This window comes from Octopus sinensis, linkage group LG27 (assembly GCF_006345805.1).
Source record: "Octopus sinensis linkage group LG27, ASM634580v1, whole genome shotgun sequence".
In the NCBI taxonomy this organism is placed as follows: Eukaryota; Metazoa; Mollusca; class Cephalopoda; order Octopoda; family Octopodidae; genus Octopus; species Octopus sinensis.
The window spans coordinates 13,154,653-13,177,907 of NC_043023.1; the positions used below are offsets into that span (position 1 = coordinate 13,154,653).

The 23,255-nt window shown below is 37.7% G+C and overlaps 1 protein-coding gene, 1 long non-coding RNA gene and 1 pseudogene across 2 annotated transcripts in view; 2 read left to right on the top strand and 1 right to left on the bottom strand.

The window, feature by feature from the left end:
* Positions 1–5,923, bottom strand: part of LOC115225186 — a 195,309-nt pseudogene extending 189,386 nt beyond the window's left edge.
* LOC115225388 (zinc finger protein 850-like) overlaps positions 1–23,255 on the top strand; it is a 70,362-nt gene that overhangs the window by 21,968 nt on the left and 25,139 nt on the right. Inside the window, exons 7-8 of the mRNA XM_036514151.1 lie at positions 12,544–12,553; positions 13,174–13,200. Of these exons, the coding sequence (XP_036370044.1) occupies positions 12,544–12,553; positions 13,174–13,200 (37 nt within the window). The remainder of the gene's footprint in view (positions 1–12,543; positions 12,554–13,173; positions 13,201–23,255) is intronic.
* Positions 10,870–12,426, top strand: LOC118768249. Its single transcript, XR_005004078.1, has 2 exons — positions 10,870–11,109; positions 12,290–12,426. It is a non-coding gene; the product is annotated as an uncharacterized LOC118768249 (long non-coding RNA).

The window sequence follows — 23,255 nt, forward strand, 5'->3', positions numbered from 1 at the left end:
AGCTTAATGATAACGAAGTTATTTTACTAAATTCTTTGTTATATTTAAAATTATTTGAAAGAAACAGAGCATCTCAAAATAAATATGGTAATGAAAGGGTTAAAATAGATAATAGAGAAACAGTTCTTAACCCTTTTGATACAAACCTGACTGAAACCACCTCTGGCTCTTTAATATAAATGTCTTGTTTTCATAAGTTCTGAATTAAAATCTTCCACGAAACCTTAGTCACAATTTATGTTCCTAACACTAGCTTAATGATAACGAAGTTATTTTACTAAATTGTTTGTTATATTTAAAATTATTTGAAAGAAACACAGAGCATCTCAACAGAAATATGGTAATGAAAGGCGTATTTTATAAATATTCCTCTTCATGTATCGTAACAGTATGAAACAAGTAGTAGCTCTTTCAGTTGTGTATTTAATTGGATGTGTGTGTGTGAACAGGTTGTCAGTCTGATAGCTAAAATAAGTATATAAATCTCGTATTTTGAGTGTATTTATGTCTGGGGCAAAAGCATGGACTCCCTTTTACAGAGAAATAAAAGAACTTTTTTTGCAGCAAAATAGCAAGATAAGACATTAAATGAAAAAATCATTATCATTGTGATAAAGTATGAGAAATTATTATCTTATAATGAATGATTTCGGGCTCGATAAATAAAGTACTAGTTATGCACTGGGGTCGATGTGATCGACTTTATCTGTTTTTCTGTCCTTGTTTGTCCCTTCTGTGTTTAGCCCCTTGTGGGTAGTAAAGAAATAGGTATTTCGTCTGCCGTTACGTTCTGAGTTCAAATTCCGCCGAGGTCAACTTTGCCTTTCATCCTTTCGGGGTCGATAAATTAAGGACCACTTACGCACTGGGGTCCATGTGATCGACTTAATCCGTTTGTCTGTCCTTGTTTGTCCTCTCGGTGTTTAGCTCCGTGTGGGTAGCAAAGAAATAGGTACTTAATTTATCGACCCTGAATGGATGAAAGGCAAAGTCGAACTCGGCGGAATTTGAACTGAGAACGTAACGGCAGAGGAAATACGACTACACATTTCGCCCGGTGTGCTAACATTTCTGCCAGCTTGGCGCCTTCTTCAATATAATGTATATATCAACGCAGCAATGACTTTGATTTCTGAAGATGATTGTGCTGAATTTTTGAGGAATTTGTTATGAGAGAATAAAGGAATGGGCTAGCACTTATATATACTTATATATATATACATATATATATATATTCATATATATACATACATATATATACATACATACATATATATATATATACATATATATACATACATATATACATACATATATATATACATACATGTATATATATATATATATACATACATATATATATATATATACACACATATACATATATACACATATACATATATATATATATACACATATACATATATATATATATATATAGTGGAGGCACAACTATGTATGTATGTCCAAATAAGTAGACATATGTTAGTATAAGAGTGCCTGCCCATGTGTTTGTATATATATATATATATACACATACATACATATACATATGTGTGTGTATATATCCAAATGCACACAACATGTGTGTGTGTTTTGCTATTGTGTATATATGTATATGAGTATGTGCATATATGTGTGTCAGAATATGTATCAGTCTATGTCGAAATATCTTTTTGTCTACTCCAAAGAACCCTTGTCAACATATAACAACCAATCCTGAAGATGTGCTGACTCCTCACTCAGCCGATTCTACAGTTATTACAACAGCCTCTGATCCTAGAAACTAACTAGATGCACACCAACAATTCCCAGACCAAACCCCATCTTTGCACTACCCCCATGGTTAATCTTTCATCACCAAAACATTATCCCTCTGAAACACCCAACCAGTCCATGTTTTCTCCAGCAGACATTGACTTATAATGTTCAAGCTAAATACTCATATTTATCTTAAGAGTCTCACATGACAAGTGAAGGTCATTGATGGACCGACTCCTTCCTCATGAATAAAATATTAAAAGACAAAAAAAACCCACACATTATAGGCGCAGGAGTGGCTGTGTGGTAAGTAGTCTGTCTACCAACCACATGGTTCCGGGTTCAGTCCCACTGTGTGGCACCCTGGGCAAGTATCTTCTACTATAGCCTCGGGCTGACCAAAGCCTTGTGAGTGGATTTGGTAGACGGAAACTGAAAGAAGCCCGTCGTATATATGTATATATATATATATATGTATGTGTGTCTGTGTTTGTCCCTCTAGCATTGGTTGACAACCGATGCTGGTGTGTTTACGTCCCCGTCACTTAGCGGTTCGGCAAAAGAAACCGATAGAATAAGTACTGGGCTTACAAAAGAATAAGTTCCGGGGTCGAGTTGCTCGATTAAAGGCGGTGCTCCAGCATGGCCGCAGTCATGAAACAAATAAAAGAGTAAAAGAGTACATTGCAACACCACCATTATCTCCCATGACCTACACCAACACCCATCACTTCCACCACCATTTTCACTATTCCACTAACACCCCCTCCAACATCCCCACCCACCCACCACCATCTACCCAAACATCACTATACCTGCTTAGAAATAGGTTGACCACCAGCTTCAAGAATGCTTCAGAAACAATGTAGATATGTACAACCCTTAGTTTCAGCTTCTTGCCCATTATAAAGATATAACTGTTATCATACCGTGCCCTATTTTCTCCCTTCTACTTCTCTCTCCATTTGTCTTGTCCCCTAACCACCCTATATTATAGTAGCCCTATTAACGAGAGCAGAGGCTACTCACTCTCCTGGCGAAATCAGGTCAGTTGAGTCATCTGGCCCCATGTTCTGTTTTTTGGCAAGTTCTGATTTCTTATTCCTGGCACGTAAAAAGCACCATCTGAACGTGGCCGATGCCAGCGCTGCCTAGACTGGCTTCCGTGCCCATGGCATGTAAAAAGCACCATCCAAATTGTGGCCGATGCCAGCGCCACCTTAAGTGGCTTCCGTGCCGGTGGCACGTAAAATGCACCAATCCAATCGTGGCCGTTGCCAGCCTCGCCTGGCACCTGTAGAAACACTGCCAGATCAGACTGGAGCCTGGTGCAGCCTTCTGGCTTCCCAGATCCCCGGTCAAACTGTCAACCCATGCTAGCATGGAGAACGGACGTTAAACGATGATGATGAGATCTATTTACCTGATCAAAACAGTTGTTTTGCAAGGTGTAACATTTTGGCTCATCGGTAAGGAACATGTCTGCAACAGCTACAGTGAACTACAACACATCTGTGTTATTAACTATTCTTCCGCTATGATTTTGATGACTCTCGGATTGTTGGCGTTAGGAAGGGCATCCAGCTGTAGAAACTCTGCCAAATCAAGATTGGAGCCTGGTGCAGCCATCTGGTTCGCCAGCCCTCAGTCAAATTTTCCAACCCATGCTAGCATGGAAAGCGGATGTTAAATGATGATGATGATGATATATAATGTAAAAAGCACCCACTACATTCTCAGAGTGGTTGGCATTAGGAAGGGCATCCAGCTGTAGAAACTCTGCCAAATCAAGATTGGAGCCTGGTGCAGCCATCTGGTTCGCCAGCCCTCAGTCAAATTTTGCAACCCATGCTAGCATGGAAAACGGATGTTAAACGATGATGATGATGATGATGATGATGAAAAGAGAACAAAGGCAAAATGAATGACACTTAAAACTATTATTATTCATTATTCATATTCCTTTATTCCCATAAAATAAATTCCTGAAAAATCCAGCACAATCATCTTCGGGAATCAATGGCATGGCTGTGTTCATATATTTCCATATACACATGATAATGAGGTCCATATTCACGGATTTCAATCCCACCACGTGGCTTCTTGGGCAAGTGTCTTCTACTATAGTCCCGGGCCGACCAATGCCTTGTGAGTGGATTTGGTAGACGGAAACTGAAAGAAGCCCGTCGTATATATATATATATATATATGTGTGTATGTGTGTGTTTGTGTTTGTCCCTCTAGCATTGCTTGACAACTGATGCTGGTATGTTTACGTCCCCGTCACTTAGCGGTTCAGCAAAAGAGACTGATAGAATAAGTACTGGGTTTACAAAGAATAAGTCCCGGGGTCGATTTGCTCGACTAAAGGTGGTGCTCCAGCATGGCCACAGTCAAATGACTGAAACAAGTAAAGAAAGAAAGAAAGAAATTCCTTTATTCCCTCAAAATAAATTCTTGAAAAATCCAGCACAATCATCTTTGGGAATCGACGGCATGGCTGTGTTCATATATTTCCATATACACGGATTTCATATTGACATTAATGGAACTGAAGTTGATAACATCAAGCTTGAAGATGAACAAACCTTGTCTGTTAACACAAAATATTCATAATCGTTTTCCTGCTGTAATAAATATTGATATCGTTACACTTGTTTATGAATACTGTAAATCCCCGAGTATAGTCCGCCCTCGAGTATAATAAGCAGGGGATTTTTAGGGGGCTGTACCTCCAAAAAACCTAAACCTTGTGTATAATACGCACCTCTTCTCTAACTTGAGCCGTGCGTAATTAAGCCAGTAGCACCTAGTCGGACAAACACCTCCGTGCATGCGTAATACAATAATGGTGATGTTCTTAACTGTTATATGGGAATGTAAATCTGTTTGCAAATTGTTTTTGTTACATGTTATTCTGTGTTCTGAATACTTTTATTTTAATAAATGTTGCTTATTGCAAGTTATGGATGATTCTTTTATGACTTCATTGCTTTCAGGCTTAGCTTAAGGTATTTTCGCGCCCGACATCACAAAATGCATCTGAATAAACATTCCCGGACAGCAAATAGAGACTCAGACATTGCTTAAAAAATAATTTTCATTTTTAAACTCTTATATAGTGCGCACTAGAGATTTTGACCTTGAAATTTTGGGAAAAAAATCCGGATTATACTCGAGGATTTATGGTACTCACATCTGTACTTCAGTGGCGTTTTGGAAAGAATGACTCACCACAGATATCACACTGATATGGGTTTTCTCCAGTATGAATACGTCTGTGACTAGTCAAGTGATTATTTCTAGAGAATGAGGTTCCACAGATACTACAAAAATATGCTTTCTCTCCTGTATGTGTAAGTTTGTGTTTAAGCAAGTGAATTTTTTGAGAGAAAGATTTACAACAGATATTACAATGATATGGCTTCTCTCCTGTATGAATACGTTTGTGAATAATTAAAGCGTTATTTTCAGCAAATGATTTATCACAGATGTCGCAATGATACGGCTTTTCTCCTGTATGTGTAGTTCTGTGTTTACTCAAGTCTCCACGTCGAGGGAATGATTTACCACAGATATCACAAGGGTATGGCTTCTCACCCGTATGAATACGTTTGTGTATTGTTAGATGACCCGATTCGGAGAATGATTTATCACAGATATCACAGTGAAATGGTTTTTCCCCGGTATGAGTACGCTTATGAATAGTCAGCTTACTAGTTTCAGAAAATGATTTACCACAGATGTCACATTTATGAGGTCTTTCCCCAGTATGAACACGTCGGTGCCTAGTCAATTGACTGTTTCTGGAGAATGATTTACCACAGATATCACAATGAAATGGTTTCTCTCCTGTATGTGTAGGTCTGTGTTTAATCAAGTCTCCACTCTGAGAGAATGATTTACCACAGATATTGCAATGATACGGCTTCTCCCCTGTATGAGTACGTATGTGACGGGTCAATACAATACTTTGAGAGAATGATTTACCACAGACATTACAGTCATACGGTTTCACTTTCGTCTGAATGCATTTCTGTTTAGTTAAGACTCTTTCTTCAGTGAAAGGCTTCTCTTCTGTATCAGCGATTTTTGGTTCATTTAAATTACTCATTTTAAGAGAATAATTTGTCATACATGACACAAAGATGTCTTTTTCATTCCAATGAATATGGTAGCATTCAGTTGCGTCACTACTTTCAGAGAATAATTTAATATTTACGGAGATGTACTTGCATAGCAGCACGGATTATTGTCAGTGAACAGGTCGCGGTCTTAAAGCGACGAAAATATTTTGACAAATTAAACTTAAATGTTGAAGTGAATCGAACGGCTTTTGTGTGTTTCTTAAATGTCTTACAAACACCTTCTACACAGCAATTATATATATATGTATATATATTTATATATATACATAGCATGGAATTTTGTCAGTGAACAGGTAGTGGTCTTAAAGCGACGAAAATATTTTGACAAATTAAACTTAAATGTTGAAGTGAATCGAACGGCTTTTGTGTGTTTCTTGAATGGCTTACAAACACCTTCCACGCTGCAATTTAATATATTTTTTTATCTCTGATTTTGTTTAATATCCAAAACAGATGAAAACTGTCAAGTCCTTTGTAAAGTTAATCAAGTTTATTTAACCTGTAATGCAATCATCTTCTCTACATTCCACACAGCGAAAACAAGAAAATGTTGCTGTTATTTCCATTGTCCAGAAGAAATATTTTCCAATTCTTTTATCATAGATTTTTACTTATATAGAGTAGTTGATTTATTGATGAAAGAGCTTTGTAAATTCCTCGTCTTCCTTTAATTGATGATGCGGAATAAAATCATCGGATGTGATATTCTGAAATAGGAAAAGATACAATAAGAAAAGAGAGGATGAATGGTGAAATGACATAATAATTCAACATGGCAAATATTACATTAACTTTCATCCATTAAATGTCTGTGTTTGCATGGACCACAATCCATTGAAGCATTGAAATTTTTACAACATTTTATCCATGGGTGAATCGTTCTTACATTTCTCTATTTTTTTTTTCTTTTATTCGTTTCAGTCATTTGACTGCGGCCATGCTGGAGCACCGCCTTTAGTCGAGCAAATCGACCCCAGGACTTATTCTTTTGTAAGCCTAGTACTTATTCTATCGGTCTCTTTTGCCGAACCGCTAAGTTACGGGGACGTAAGCACACCAGCATCGGTTGTCAAGCAATGTTGGGGGGGACAAACACAGACACACACATACATATAGGCACAGGAGTGGCTGTGTGGTAAGTAGCTTGCTTACCAACCACATGGTTCCGGGTTCAGTCCCACTGCGTGGCAACTTGGGCAAGTGTCTTCTACTATAGCCTCGGGCTGACCAATGACTTGTGAGTGGATTTGGTAGACGGAAACTGAAAGAAGCCCGTCGTATATATATATATGTGTGTGTGTGTGTTTGTCCCCCTACATTGCTTGACAACCGATGCCGGTGTGCTTATGTCCCCGTCACTTAGCGGTTCGGCAAAAGAGAACGATAGAACAAGTACTGGGCTTACAAAGAATAAGTCCCAAGGTCGAGTTGCTCGATTAAAGGCGGTGCTCCAGCATGTGCTCCAGTCAAATGACTGAAACAAGTAAAAGAGTATATATACGACGGGCTTCTTTCAGTTTCCGTCTACCAAATCCACTCACAAGGCTTTGGTCGGCCCGAGGCTATAGTAGAAGACACTTGCCCAAGGTGCCACGCAGTGGGACTGAACCCGGAACCATGTGGTAGGGAAACAAGCTACTTACCACACAGCCACTCCTATCCCTATATATTTATATTTTCCTCATTTTTTCTTTGCTTTCAAATGTTACCCCTGTAAAGCGGCATGGCCCGATGGTTTGGCCATGAGTTTGATACCCAGTGGTACACTGTGCCCCCAAGTCACTTTATTTCACATTGACTCAGTACACTCAGCTGGCAAAAATAAGTTGCACCTGTAATTCAAAGGGCCATCCTTGTCATATTGTGTGTCATGCTAGATGCTCCTGAGGACCATGTTAAGGGTCCACATGTCTGTAGAATGCTCAACCATTTGCATGTTCCTTCTAACACAAAGACACACACATAATTGTATGAATCATACAGATTCGATGCACCAAATTCCCTCATAAGGCTTTAGTTGGCCCAGGGCTATAGTAGAAGGCACTTTGTCGAGATGCCACATACTGGGGATGAACACAGGACCACTTGGTTTGGAAGCAAATATATGGTTCAATATCCTTTATTTATAATTTAGAGAAATATTTGGCTGCTATTTCCAGCAGCTTGTGTGATCTATGTAAAAGCCCTTTTACTGAACAAGGCCCTCATCATTGTCAGCATTTTAACATCCACTCTTCCGAGCTTCAGGCAGATATTCTACAGCTGGATGCCCTTCCTGTTGCCAATCCTCACCTGTTTCCAAGTGAAGTGATTTTCCACCAAGCCCAAACATGTTTACACGGAACATGGGAAAGAAAGAACATCGCCTCCATGATGATAAGGCTTTAGTTGGCCCAGGGCTATAGTAGAAGGCACTTTGTCGAGATGCCACATAGTATATAATAATAATAATATAATAATGAAATTATTGTATACAGTGCTCAGGTGCACCACAACTTGTCAGAAAGTGCATATAAAGTACATGCAGTAATGTAGAAATGTCTGGAAAGCGAACAATGTATGAGTCAGATACATGCTTGTGTGTGTATGGAGGGGAGGAAATCAAGTGTAGTGTTGGCGAATCTCAGGAAGCATGGAAGTTTTGAAGGATGCAGTGCTCCGACAACCAACAACCGATGCCGGCAGTTTGTTCCATGCTTCAGCAACTCTAAACGTGAAAAAATGTTTCCTAAAGTCATGGAAGGAGCTGTGCTGTTTTGTGACTTTGTAAACATATCCACGGGTGTTAGACAGGTGGAGTTTTTAAATAATAATAATAATGAAATTATTGTATACAGTGCTCAGGTGCATCACAACTTGTCAAAAGTGCGTATAAAGCATATGCAGTAATGTAGAAATGTCTGGGAAATGAACAGTGTATGAGTCAGATACATGCTTGTGTGTGTATGGAGGGGAGGAAATCAAGTGTAGTGTTGGCGAATCTCAGGAAGCATGGAAGTTTTGAAGGATGCAGTGCTCCGACAACTAACAACTGATGCCGGCAGTTTGTTCCATGCTTCAGCAACTCTCAGTGTGAAAAAATGTTTCCTGAAGTCATGGGTGCTGTGGTGTGGGTCAACACAGGACCACTTGGTTTGAAAGCAAATACATGTACCTAAAACTACAGATAGCTTTCTATGTCATGCTACAGGTCTTAGGATACGTACGGAAAGCGTGTATAAAATTAGTTTGTTTGTTAATTGTTTAAATCACTTTCCATTGCTTTCGAGGTCTTTTTACACGTGTAACAATTAAATTGATTTAACAATTAAGAAAAAAAATTAGGGTTAGGGTTAGTTACAGGATGTCTCAGTTTTAGACATAGCAAATGTTGTTTACCTAAATGGAGGTAATCGATTGGTTAAAATTGCTGAAATGCTCGGATTTTCAGACGAAATATCTTAGAAACTATAGAATTTTCTCAATAAAGCCAAGAGAAAAAGATGTTTTATAAACACATTCTACCAGTATACGAAGTTTAAAAGTGTTTAGTTAACTAGAAATTGTGTTGAAATCTGGCTATCAAAAGGAAAAGATCCGGTATAAGTACCGGATACGTTTCGAGAAAGTGTTTATATATATATATTATATATATATATATATATATATATATATATATATATATATATTGATAAAACGGTAAGATAACAAAAGAAAGAAAGAGACCTCAATATTATGTAAATAGAGGAAATTTATCTATACAATATGTTACATTACTCGGTAGTCAAGATAAAACTCTGAGTTTCAGATGCCGAAGTGGAAATCCACAACACCATCTCTTCGGTTATCTGGCTATTTTCAGATAACCGAACAGATGGTGTTGTGGATTTCCACTTCGGCATCTGAAACTCAGAGTTTTATCTTGACTACCGAGTAATGTAACATATTGTATAGATATATATATATATAATATATATATATATATATGGGGGGTTGGGGTTAGGGGTGGGAGAAAAGGGTTTTTGTTATCTTTAGAAATGTAAACAAAGCCACTTCCGGTACCTATACCGAAGGATCGCCTTGTGTTTTTCTGTTTTATTTACTTTGTTTAACAAAAATTATTTATTTTGGGTTTTAATTACTTTGCTAGGTAGTCGTTTTAGGATCGACTAGTCACGACTAGCTAACCGGATGCGCGCAATAGCGCATCCGGGACCACTGTTCGCTTGTAGTACCGACCACTCTTCTTAAGTAATACCGTAAATGAAGAATAAAAATTCACTAAAGAGGACCAAAAAACTATTTTAATTCTGTTGATTCGTTGCAAGACGTTGGCGGCATTCTAGTAAAAAAAGGAGAAGATCCGGAAAGGATCTCCGTCCATCAAAAGGAAAAGATCCGGAGGGGAATATATTGTGAGATGGTAACTTACTGTGAGAGAAGGGCATCGCGACCCCATGTGTTGGGAGTCGAAGCAAAGAGAGAACCAGCAGCATCAGTTGTAGGGCAGTAAGGGACCTGACTTTCCAAAAGGAAAAGGGGAACAGTCTTGGCAATTGGGATCCTTTATACGTCATTCACAATTTCCATTCAAGGCTGTTGTGATTTGCACATGCGCCGTCGCTGCCTGATTTGTCTCTTTCCGGGTTATTTTTTTATGTTTAGCCCTGAGACAGTCCAAGGGGAGACGACGGGAATGCTACGTTGTTGGGTACTACTTGACAACAGGAGCCCCGGTGCGCGCACTTGCGTAATCGCGCATCCGCGCTTGCTAGTCGTGACGAGTCGAGCCTTACTTTATGTTTTTGTGTTTTGTTTACTTTGTTTAACAAGAATTAGTTTGTGTAAAAAATTATTGGATGTTTTCGGTTTGACCGCCAGTTTTTAAAATAATTTCCACGTAACTAAACACTTTTAAACTTCGTATACTGGTAGGATGTGTTTATAAAACATCATTTTCTCTTGGATTTCTTGAGAAAATCCTATGGTTTGTAAGATATTTGGTCTTAATTACTTACATTATAAATTAGGGTATCTGCGAGATACCACCATGCTGAAAATAGCAGCCATGATCCGACTCTATGGTGGTTTCTAGCGCGTAGAGCCATCTCGGGGAGAATCGGATAAATTTAATCGTATAAAGGTGAATACCTTTTTACAGCTGTGGAAAATTTAAATATTCATGGTGGTTTAATTTCGGGCACTGATGCGTAAGAATACGGTAAGTTGACAAAGATTTATTTTAAGATTGTAATGATAAAAAGATAGATAAATAATAAGGTAGTTTCCTATTTGATGCCCGTAAAATCATAGCGATCCAACAAGTTTATTTTAATAAAACATTTCATTAATTATAAGTGGAACACACTACGAACAATGAATGAAAGGTGAGGGAAAATGTTTGAGTTATTTTGAATAGAGTTTCGCCCTGGACATATTTGAGAATTGTTCAACAATCCCCGGCGATGACACAAAGCAATACAAGTCGCTGGATCTGAGAAGGATCGAACCAGTATCGTAATTGTATCGCTTTCATTGATGATCTGTAAGTATTTCGTTGGAATTCACAATACAACGGGGAACAGCAGGTTGTTGCCGCAAGACATGCTAATCGAAATGAAATGAAATTTAGACTAAAACAAATTTAATTTTACGGACATCAAATAGGAAATGACCAATAATAATGTTGAATAGGAAAATCTGTTTCCTTGTCTTTGACAAATACTTCCAAATCGAAAAGTTGAAAGCCTATTTTTGATGTTACATATGATGTACATTAATTTAAATGGTTTGTGTTAATATACAGTGGCGTAATTGATAAGTAAAATGAGAGGAAAGCCAGTGAAAAATATATTGATTGGATAATTTACAATTTAAGACATTATTATTATTATTATTATTATTATTATTATTATTATTATTATTATTATTTATTATTATTATTATTATTATTATTATTATTATTATTATTATTATTATTATTATTATTATTATTATTATTATCTGTATTTTGTTGTCTGTATTTTTGTGCTTTATAATCTAACACACTTACCGATAAAATTTCCATTTATTTCTTATTTTTATTTTCCTTTTGAAAAGGTTGCGAGACGCAACGGAAATTTTAGGAAAATAAAAATAAGAAATAAGTGGAAATTTTACCGGTGAGTGTGTTACATTATAAGGCACAAAAAAAAAAGAAAATGACTCTCCCCAGACACAACAGAATATGCTTCAACACACGAACTCATGTAAAGAATCTTGCAAACCAAATCCGAAAACGAAATGTATTTCGTTGTAATTCACAATAAAACAGTGTTGATGTTGTAAGATTTGCAATGTTGAATTGCTATGTCATTTAACTATTCTCTTTATCTCACTGCTTCTTTTTTTTTCTATTTCAGAATATAGCATCCTGTTGACATAAAAGAAATTACTTCATTCAGATGTGCCTCTGATATTTTTATGAACTTTCACCAACGAATGGAAGATGATATATTTATAAGGAGCATTCATTAATACATCAACCTCTTTATATAAATACGAGCAAAACTGCCTCCCCCCACACACACACCGTTCAATGGACGGTGCTGAGTTGTCAAACATTTAAACCAAATTTTCTCAAAACAACTTGTCCGACCGTCCCATAGGCCTCCCCTTTGAGAAACACTGATTTAACCTAAATTTCAGACTCCGTGCATTTTTCTCACGTACGCGTAGTATTGATCGCAACGCGCGTTTCCACGGCTTTATCGATCGCATTCTCACCTGGAGTCGATTCTTGTAATTTTTTCAAGACTTACACATGCCCTGATACCATCGGTATCTACATATCAAATTTGAGCGCAATTGGATGGAGGATGCCCGAGATCCTACAAGACACACAGACAGACAGAATGGATTTTATATAATAGATAACCTATGAAAAGAGCAGGAATATATTTCTTCTGAATAATAGAATTGACAGCAACATCACTTTACAGGTTAATTAAGCTTGGATAACTTTCCAAAGGAGTTGACAGTTTATATTGGCTGTTTTAAATATGAAATAAGATCACGGGTGAAAGAAACATAGCATCGAATTACAAGTATTCTCTGAAAATAGTGACACAACAGCAGATATTTATAGAACATATTCATAGAAATGGAAAAACCACGATCACTATGATATGTATGACAAATTATTCTCTCATAATGAATAAATTAACTGCAAGAAAAAATATTGATACAGGAGAGCAACCATATCAGTGTGATATCTGTGGTAAATCATTTTCTGAAAATAGCGTTTTAACTAGTCACAAACGTATTCATACAGGTGAGAAGCCATATCATTGTGATATCTGTGGTACATCATTTTCTCAAAATTGTCACTTGACTAAACACAAACATACACATACAGGTGAGAAGCCATATCGTTGTGATACCTGTGGTAAATCATTCTCTCAAAGTGGTAACTTAACTAGACATAGACGTACACATACAGGAGAAAAGCCATATCTTTGCAATACCTGCGGGAAATCATTCTCTGAAGATGGGCACTTGAAAATACACAAATGTATTCATACAGGTGAGAAACCATATCATTGTGATATCTGTGGTAAATCATTCTCTCAAAAGAGTGTCGTGACTAAACACAAACGTACACATACAGGAGAGACACCATATCAGTGTGATATCTGTGGTAAATCATTCTCTGAATCTAATAACTTGAAAGCACACAAACGTATTCATACAGGTGAGAAGCCATATCATTGTGATACCTGTGGTAAATCATTCTCTTGTAACAGCAATTTAACTAGTCACAAACTTATTCATACAGGAGAGAAACCTTATCATTGTAATATCTGTGGTAAATCTTTCATTAGACATAGCGAATTAACTACACATAAGCGAGTTCATACTAGAGAAAAGCCGTACCAGTGCAACATCTGTGGTGAATCTTTCTCCTATAGAGCTAGTATATCTATACATAAGCGTATTCATACAGGAGAGAAGCCATATCATTGTGATATCTGCAGTAAATCATTCTCTTATAGAGCTAGCCTAACAATACATAAGCGTGTTCATACTGGAGAGAAACCATACCAGTGTGATATTTGTAGTAAATCATTCTCTCAAAGTAGTGACCTAACTAGACACCAGCACATTCATACAGGAGGGAAGCCATAACTTTGTGATATCTGTGGTAAATCATTCTCTCAAAAAGGCCACTTGACTATACCTATTTCTTTACTACCTACAAGGGGCTAAACACAGAGAGGACAAACAAAGTTGATTATATCGACCCCAGTGCAAAACTGGTACTTTATTTATCGACCATGAAAGGATGAAAGGCAAAGTCGACCTCGGTGGAATTTGAACTCAGAACGTAACGGCAGACAAAATACCTATTTCTTTACTACCCACAAGGGGCTAAACACAGAGAGGACAAACAAATGGATTAAGTCGATTACATCGACCCCAGTGCAAAACTGGTACTTTATTTATCGATCCTGAAAGGATGAAAGGCAAAGTCGACCCCGGCGGAGTTTGAACTCAGTATGTAACGACAGACGAAATACCTATTTCTTTACTACCGACAAGGGGCTAAACACAAACGGCACAAGAAGGACAGACAAACGGATTAAGTCGATTACATCGACCCCAGTGCAAAACTGGTACTTATTTAATCGACCCCGAAAGGATGAAAGGCAAAGTCGACTTCGGCGGAATTTGAACTCAGAACGTAATGGCAGACGAAATACCTATTTCTTTACTACCCACAAGGGGCTAAACACACAGAGGACAAACAAGGACAGACAAATAGATTAAGAAATACCTATTTCTTTACTACCCACAAGGGGCTAAACACAGAGAGGACAAATAAGGACAGACAAACGGAATAAATCGATTATATCGTCCCCAGTGCATAACTGGTACTTATTTAATCGACCCCTGAAAGGTAAAGTCGACCTCGGTGGAATTTGAACTCAGGACGTAATGGCAGACGAAATACCTATTTCTTTACTACCCACAAAGGGCTAAACACAGAGAGGACAGACAAACGGATTAAGTCGATTATATCGACCCCAGTGCAAAACTGGTACTTATTTAATCGACCCCCGAAAGGATGAAAGGCAAAGTCGACCTCGGCGGAATTTAAACTCAGAGAGTAACGGCAGACGAAATACCTATTTCTTTACTACCCACGAGGCGCTGAACACAGAGGGGACAAACAAGGACAGACAAACGGATTAAGTCGATTATATCGACTCCAGTGCATAACTGCTACTTATTTAATCGACCCATAAAGGATGAAAGGCAAAGTCGACCTTGGCGGAATTTGAACTTAGAGAGTAACGGCAGACGAAATACCTATTTCTTTACTACCCACAAAGAGCTAAACACAGAGTGGACAGACAAACGGATTAAGTCGATTATATCGACCCCAGTGTGAAACTGGTACTTATTTAATCGACCCAAAAAGGATGAAAGGCAAAGTCGACCTCGGCGGAATTTGAACTCAGAGAGTAACGGCAGACGAAATACCTATTTCTTTACTACCCACAAGGGGCTAAACATAGAGGGGATAAATAAGGACGGACAAACGGATTAAGTCTATTACATCGACCCCTGTGCAAAACTGGTACTTATTTAATTGACCCCAAAAGGATGAAAAGCAAAGTCGACCTCGGTGGAATTTGAACTCAGAACGTAGCAACAGACGAAATACCTATATCTTTACTACCCACAAGGGGCTAAACATAGAGGGGACAAGCAAGGACAGCCAAACGGATTAAGTCGATTATATCGACCCCAGTGCATAACTGGTACTTATTTTATCGACCCCGAAAGGATGAAAGGCAAAGTAGACCTTGGCAGAATTTGAACTCAGAATGTAATGACAGACGAAATACCTATTTCTTTACTACCCACAAGGGGCTAAACACAGAGGGGATAAACAAGGACAGACAAACGGATTAAGTCGATTACATCGACCCCAGTGCAAAACTGGTACTTTATTTATCGACCCCGAAAGGATGAAAGGCAAAGTCGACCTTGGCGGAATTTGAACTCAGAACGTAGCGGCAGATGAAATATGGCTACGCATTTCGCCCGGCGTGCTAACGATTCTGCCAGCTCGCACTTGACTATACATGTGAGTATTCACACACAAGCGTGACTATTTTGTCTGCAAAAGGCAGTTTTATTTTCTCATCAGATTTGACGTTATCAACATCAAATTCAGCAATGTCATCCGGAACGTTGTATAACTATGGAAATATATCAACACAGCAATGTGGAGGCACATGGCTTAGTGGTTAGAGCAGCGGACTCACAGTCAAGGGATCGCGTGTTCGAATCTCAGACCGGGCGATGTGTGTGTTTATGAGCAAAACACCTAAGTTGAAGGTAATGGCAAAACTTCTGCTGACTCTTTTGCCATAACTTTCTCTCACTCTTTCCTCCTGCATCTTGCAGCTCATCTGCGATGGAACGGTGTCCTGTCCAGATGGGGAACCTATATGCCAAGGAAACCGTGAAACCGGACCTTATGAGCCAGGCATGGCTCGAGAAGGAACAAACAACATTGATTTCTAAAGATAACTGTGCTGGATTTTTGAAGAATTTATTATGAGATGATTAAGAAATGGCAATAAACAACGAAAAATTAAATTGTTGTTAGTTTTGTCTATCTTGTGGAGGCGTGTGTCTTAGTGGTTAGGGTGTCAACACCATGATTGTAAGATTGTGGTTTCGATTCCTGGACCGGTTGACGCGTTGTGTTCTTGAGCAAAACACTTCATTTTACGTTGCTCCAGTCCATTCAGCTGGCAAAAATGAGTAACGCTGCGATGGATTGGCGTCCCGTCCAGCTGGGGAACACATACGCCATAGAAACCAGGAAACTGGTGAAGAAAAAAAGGTACCCCTCCCCCCACCCCTAACCCTAAAACAGATTGAAATGCAATAGATCGATACTAGGGTCATAATTATGGGTGACAATTTCATATGAGACTGCTAGTAAAAACTGCCGTTCAAAATGAAAAGATCTGACGAAGACACTTGCCCAACTTACCACAGAGGGGGATTGAACCTGGAAGGATATTGTTGCTAAGCAAGGAACATACAACACAGCCACTCCTGCGCTTGATATGGTGCATCCGCAGAGAATATATGCATGCATACATACACACATATATACATACATACACACACAAATACATACATACATAGATACATACATACATATACAAATACATACATACACACAAATACATACATGCATGCATACATACATACATATATTCATACATACAAACACATACATACATACATATACCCATACATACACACATACATACATATATATACATACATACATGCATTCATACACACATAATTACGCATACATTCGTATATACACACATATATACATACACACATACATACATGCATTCATACACACATAATTACCAACCACATGGTTCCGGGTTCAGTCCCACTGCGTGGCACCTTGGGCAAGTGTCTTCTACTATAGCCCCGGGCCGACCAAAGCCTTGTGAGTGGATTTGGTAGACGGAAACTGAAAGAAGCCCGTCGTATATATGTATATATATATATATATATATATATATATATATGCGTGCGTGTGTTTGTGTGTCTGTTTGTCCCCCTAGCATCGCTTGACAACCGATGCTGGTGTGTTTATGTCCCCGTTACTTAGCGGTTCGGCAAAAGAGACCGATAGAATAAGTACTGGGCTTACAAAAGAATAAGTCCCGGGGTCGATTTGCTCGACAAAAAGTGGTGCTCCAGCATGGCCGCAGTCAAATGACTGAAACAAGTAAAAGGGAGATACATATATACATACATACACACACATACATATACCCATACATACATACACACATACATACATATATATATACATACATACATGCATTCATACACACATAATTACGCATACATTAATATATACACACATACATATATACATACATACACATATACATACATGCATTCATACATATATATATACATACATACGCGCATCAACAAGTTAGTCCCGCCATCTATAGGAGAATTAAAGAAATACAACACTAAGGGAAATAACCTCTACAACACTTCAACCAAGTAAATTCTTAATTAAGGTGCTTAATTACTGCTTCACTGACTCGTTCCTTATTTGTGAATACGGTAAGTTGATAAAGATTTACTTTAAGGCTGTAATAGTGATGATAATACTAATAATAAGGTAAATAATAGAATTCTGTGAATTTCTCGATGTTACAGTAATTATTTAGAAATGAAAACATAACATTAGGTTAATTTATTTCCTCGTCTTAATTAATATCTTGATTATGATCGACCGATACGTGTTATATGAAGGAAATATGGCGATATTTCGTCTCTAGTAGACCTTTCCGTCGATTTCCGTAAAAAATTTTTTTTTTTACATATGGGCTTGCGGGAACTTTTGAAGTAATATACATACATATACACATACACCGAGTAAAAAATTTCAGTTATCTCTTTCTTTCACACATTACTCTGTCTCTTCACACACACTAACAGAAGCACTTCACTTACACAACATACTGTCTGTCTCCCACACCCCATCAAACACACACACACACACACACACATACACATGTCCATCAATGCTTCCCATGTACGGTAACTTCAAAAGAACTTCCCTCGTCATACAATCGCTTTCTCTTAGTCTCTTTCGCTCTCATTACTTCAAAAGTTCCCGCAAGCCCATATGTAAAAAAAAAATTTTTTTACGGAAATCGACGGAAAGGTCTACTAGAGACGAAAGATTGCCGGAAATTAGACTAAAATGTCGTGTGACAAGTTTGGTAGGCTTCAACTAACACCATCTCCTCCGAGACCCTGCGGCGCAATTTGACCAAAATTGAGAGTATGATAGAAGGCTTGCTCTTCATTCCGTAGAAGAAAAAATTCAGATCAGGGTACTACTAGCGAACAGTGGTCCCGGGGCGCGCAGTCGCGCATCGGCGCTAGCTCGTCGTAAGTAGTCGATCCTACAATGACTACCTAGCAAAGTAAATAATATTTTTACAAAATTAAATAATTTTCGTTAAAGTAAATAAAACACCGGGTCCAGTCTTCGCTAGTAGTACCGTCCCGGTGCGCGCATCCGCGCTAGCTAGTCGTGATTAGTCGATCCTACAACAAAGTACCGTACCTAACAAAGTAAATAAAACACAAAATAAATTATTTTTTTTACACAAAGTAAACAATTTTTTAAACAAAGTAAATAACAAAAACACAGAGTAAGGATCGACTAGTCATGACTAGCAGACAACGCGCACCGGGACCACTGTTCGCTCGTAGTACCGTAGGGAAATACGTAGTAAATATGGAGATTGTTTCAAAAAACAAACAAGAAAATTACCTGAACTCTTATCCTGATTCTACTGCCTTGAAGCAGGTTATTCACATGCTAGAAATAACAGCCAAATCTCACACAAACTTTGTTTCCTTTTAATTTTCAGAAAAATTGATATTTTTTTAATAAAGTTTTCGACATATACACTGCGATAAACTAATGATAAAAATATGTAATCAATCTACTATCTATACGCACAAACACATACATGCATATATACATATATATATATATATAAACATATACATATATTTTTTCTTGGCTTTATTGAGAAAATTCTATGGTTTGTAAGATATTTGTTGTTTTTTTTTCTTCAATTTCTGCAATTTCAATCAATCAATGACGTCTATTGAGGTGAAAAAATTCTGTGCCGTGTGAATATGTCCCTCGTTTAAGAAACAGATTGAGTTTATTTACATTTGTGAAGGAAAAAAAAAGATACCCTTTCCCCCACCCTAACCCTAGCTCTCACCCTAAATCTAAAATAATTGAAATGCAATAGATCGATACTAGGGTCATAATTATGGGTGACAATTTCATATGACATCGCTCGAAAAACTGCCGTTCAAACCGAAAGGATCTCAAAGATGGATTTTTCTGAAGGGTGCAAGGAATGAAATTTAGACTGTAACACTTGTTTAGGCATGCCAGTCTTTCAACACCTCAGAGGATTCTGACCCATGTGAAAATAGGCATTAAATGGATGACAGTGATGATGCAGTAATATTTGCTATGTTGAATTACTATATCATTTATCTTATAGTCTTTATCTCACTGCTTCTTTTCTTATTTCAGAATATCCCACCTTGTTAATGTCAAAGAAATTTCTTCATTGAGATCTACCTTTGATAGTTTTATCAACTAAAGGAAGACGATATATTTATAAGGAGCCTTCATCAATACATCAATCTCTTTATATAAATAATATCTATGACAAACTACGGCGAAATATTTTTCTTGTCTTCACTGTCTGGAATGTAGAGGAGGTGATTGCTTTACAAGTTTGGATAACTTTACGAAGGACTTGACAGTTTTCACCTGCTAATTTAGATATTAAGTAAGATCACAGCTGAAAAACATAGCATTAAATTATTCCCTGAAAATACTAACTGAACTGAACACACACATATTCATAGAAAAGAAAAAAAACGAAATATCTTTGTGATATGGAGAACAAATTATTCTTTCAGAATGAATAATTTAATAAAATCTGAAAACCCTGATACAAAAGAGAAACCATATTCCTGTGATGTCTGTGGAAAATCATTCTCTCGAAGAAGCCACTTGCCTATTCACATACGTACACATACAGGAGAGAAACCATGTCATTGTGAAATCTGTGGATCATCATTCTCTTGTAATAGTCATTTGAATAGTCACAGACGTCGTCATACTGGGGAAAAACCATATCACTGTGATATATGCGATAAGTCATTTACTGGAAATAGTGCTTTAACTAGACACAAACGCATTCATACGGGTGAGAAGCCATATCAATGTAATATCTGTGGTAATTCATTTTCTAGAAGTAGTCATTTGATTAGTCACAGACGTGTTCATACTGGTGAAAAACCATATCTCTGTGATATCTGTGGTAGATCATTTTCTGAAAGTAGTACTTTAACTAGTCATAAGCGTGTTCATACAGGCGAGAAACCATATCATTGTGATACCTGTGGTAAATCATTCACTGAAAATGGTCACTTGACTAAACACAAACTGCTTCATACGGGACAGCAACCATATCACTGTGATACCTGTGGTAAATCAGTCTCTGAAATGGGTGACTTGACTAAACACCAGTGCATTCATACAGGGGAGAAGCCATATCATTGTGATATTTGTGGTAAATCATTTTCTGAAAATAACAGATTAACTAGTCACAAACGCATTCATTCTGGAGATAGGCCATATCATTGTAATATCTGTGGTAAATCATTCACTGCAAACAGTCATTTGACTAAACACAAGCGTGTTCATACTGGAGAGAAACCATATAATTGTGATATCTGTGGCAAATCATTCACTGAAAGAGGTGTCCTAACTAAACACCAGCGTATTCATACAGGAGAGAGGCCATATCACTGTAATATCTGTGGTGAGTCGTTTTCTAATGCCAGTTACTTGAAAAGGCACAAACGTATTCATACAGGAGAGAAGCCATATCATTGTGATATCTGTGGTAAATCGTTCTCTGAAAATTATAGTTTGACAAGACACAAATACATTCATTCTGGGAAAAAACCATATCAATGTGATATTTGTGATAAATTATTCTCTCAGGGTAGTGACCTAACTAATCACCAGCGCGTTCACTCTGGAGAAAAACCATATGATTGTGATATCTGTGGTAAATCATTCTCTTGTAGTAGCCACTTGTCTAATCATAAACGTATTCATACAGGAGAGAAGCCATATCACTGTGACATTTGTGGTAAATCATTCACTGCAAACAGTGACTTGACTAAACACAAGCGCGTTCATACAGGTGAGAAGCCATATCAGTGTGATGTCTGTGGTAAATCATTCTCTCAAAAATCCCACCTAAGTACACATGTGAGTGTTCACACACAGGTGTGACCCTATCAGTATGATAATTTATTAAAACTCAACAGCAATTACTAATATTCTTTTCTGCTAAGAGGCAGGTTTTCTTCTCTCTTCAAATTTCATATTATAAACCTGAATCTTCATCAATATCTACATCAAATTCTTGAATATCAACCTGAATTCCGTGTATATATGGAAATACATCAACACAACAATGCCTTTGAGGTGTCTTAACTAGATATCAGCTTATTCATACAGGGGAGACGCCTTATCAGTGTGATGTCTGTGGTAAATCATTCTCTGAAAGAGGTGTCTTAACTAGACACCAGCCTATTCATACAGGGGAGAAGCCACATCAGTGTGATGTCTGTGGTAAATCATTCTCTGAAAGAGGTGTCTTAACTAGACACCAGCCTATTCATACAGGGGAGAAGCCTTATCAGTGTGATATCTGTGGTAAATCATTCTCAAAACAATCCTACTTCAATAAACATATGAGTATTCACACACAAGTGTGACTATATAAGTATTAAAATTTATTATACCATGCCTCAAATTACATCTAGTTTTTCTGCAAAGAGACAGGGATTTTTTTTATCTCTTCAATTTTCATGGTATCAACTTCAATTTCATCAATGTCAACATCAAATTCAGCAAAGACTTTGATTTCTGAAGATGGTCATGATGGATTTTTGAGGAATTTGTTATGAGAAAATAAAGAAATGGGAATAAGGAATAAAAACTGAATCAAACTGAAATTGGTTTTATCTATGTTGTGCTTTCATCATCATCATCATCTCTTAGCAATAATTTTTCTTTATATGCTGTCATGTGTGGCACAGTGTGACATGAGCTGGCAACCCATAATGCTGCACGAGGTTCCAGTCTGATTTGTTTGGGTTTCTTTGGGTGTATTCTCCTTATGCTAACCAGTTTACAGTTTGTGCTGTGTGCTTTATATCATCATCATTATCGTTTAACATCTGCTTTCCATGCTAGCATGGGTTGGACGATTTGACTGAGGACTGGTGAATCAAATGGCTGCACCAGGCTCCAGTCTGATCTGGCAGATATTCTACAGCTGGATGCCCTTCCTAATGCCAACCACTCCGAGAGTGTTGTGGGTCCTTTTACGTGTCACCGGCATGAGGACCAGTCAAGCGGCACTGGCAATGACCTTGCTTGAATACTTTTTCGCATGCCACCGATACAAGTTCCAGTAAGGCAACGCCGGTAATGATCACGCTCGAATGGTGCTTTTTACCTGCCACACAGCATATATATATATATATATTTCTTTACTACCCACAAGGGGCTAAACAGAGGGGATAAACAAGGACAGACAAAGGAATTAAGTCGATTTTAAGCAAATGATTTTAGCATATATATATATATATATATATATTTCTTTACTACCTACA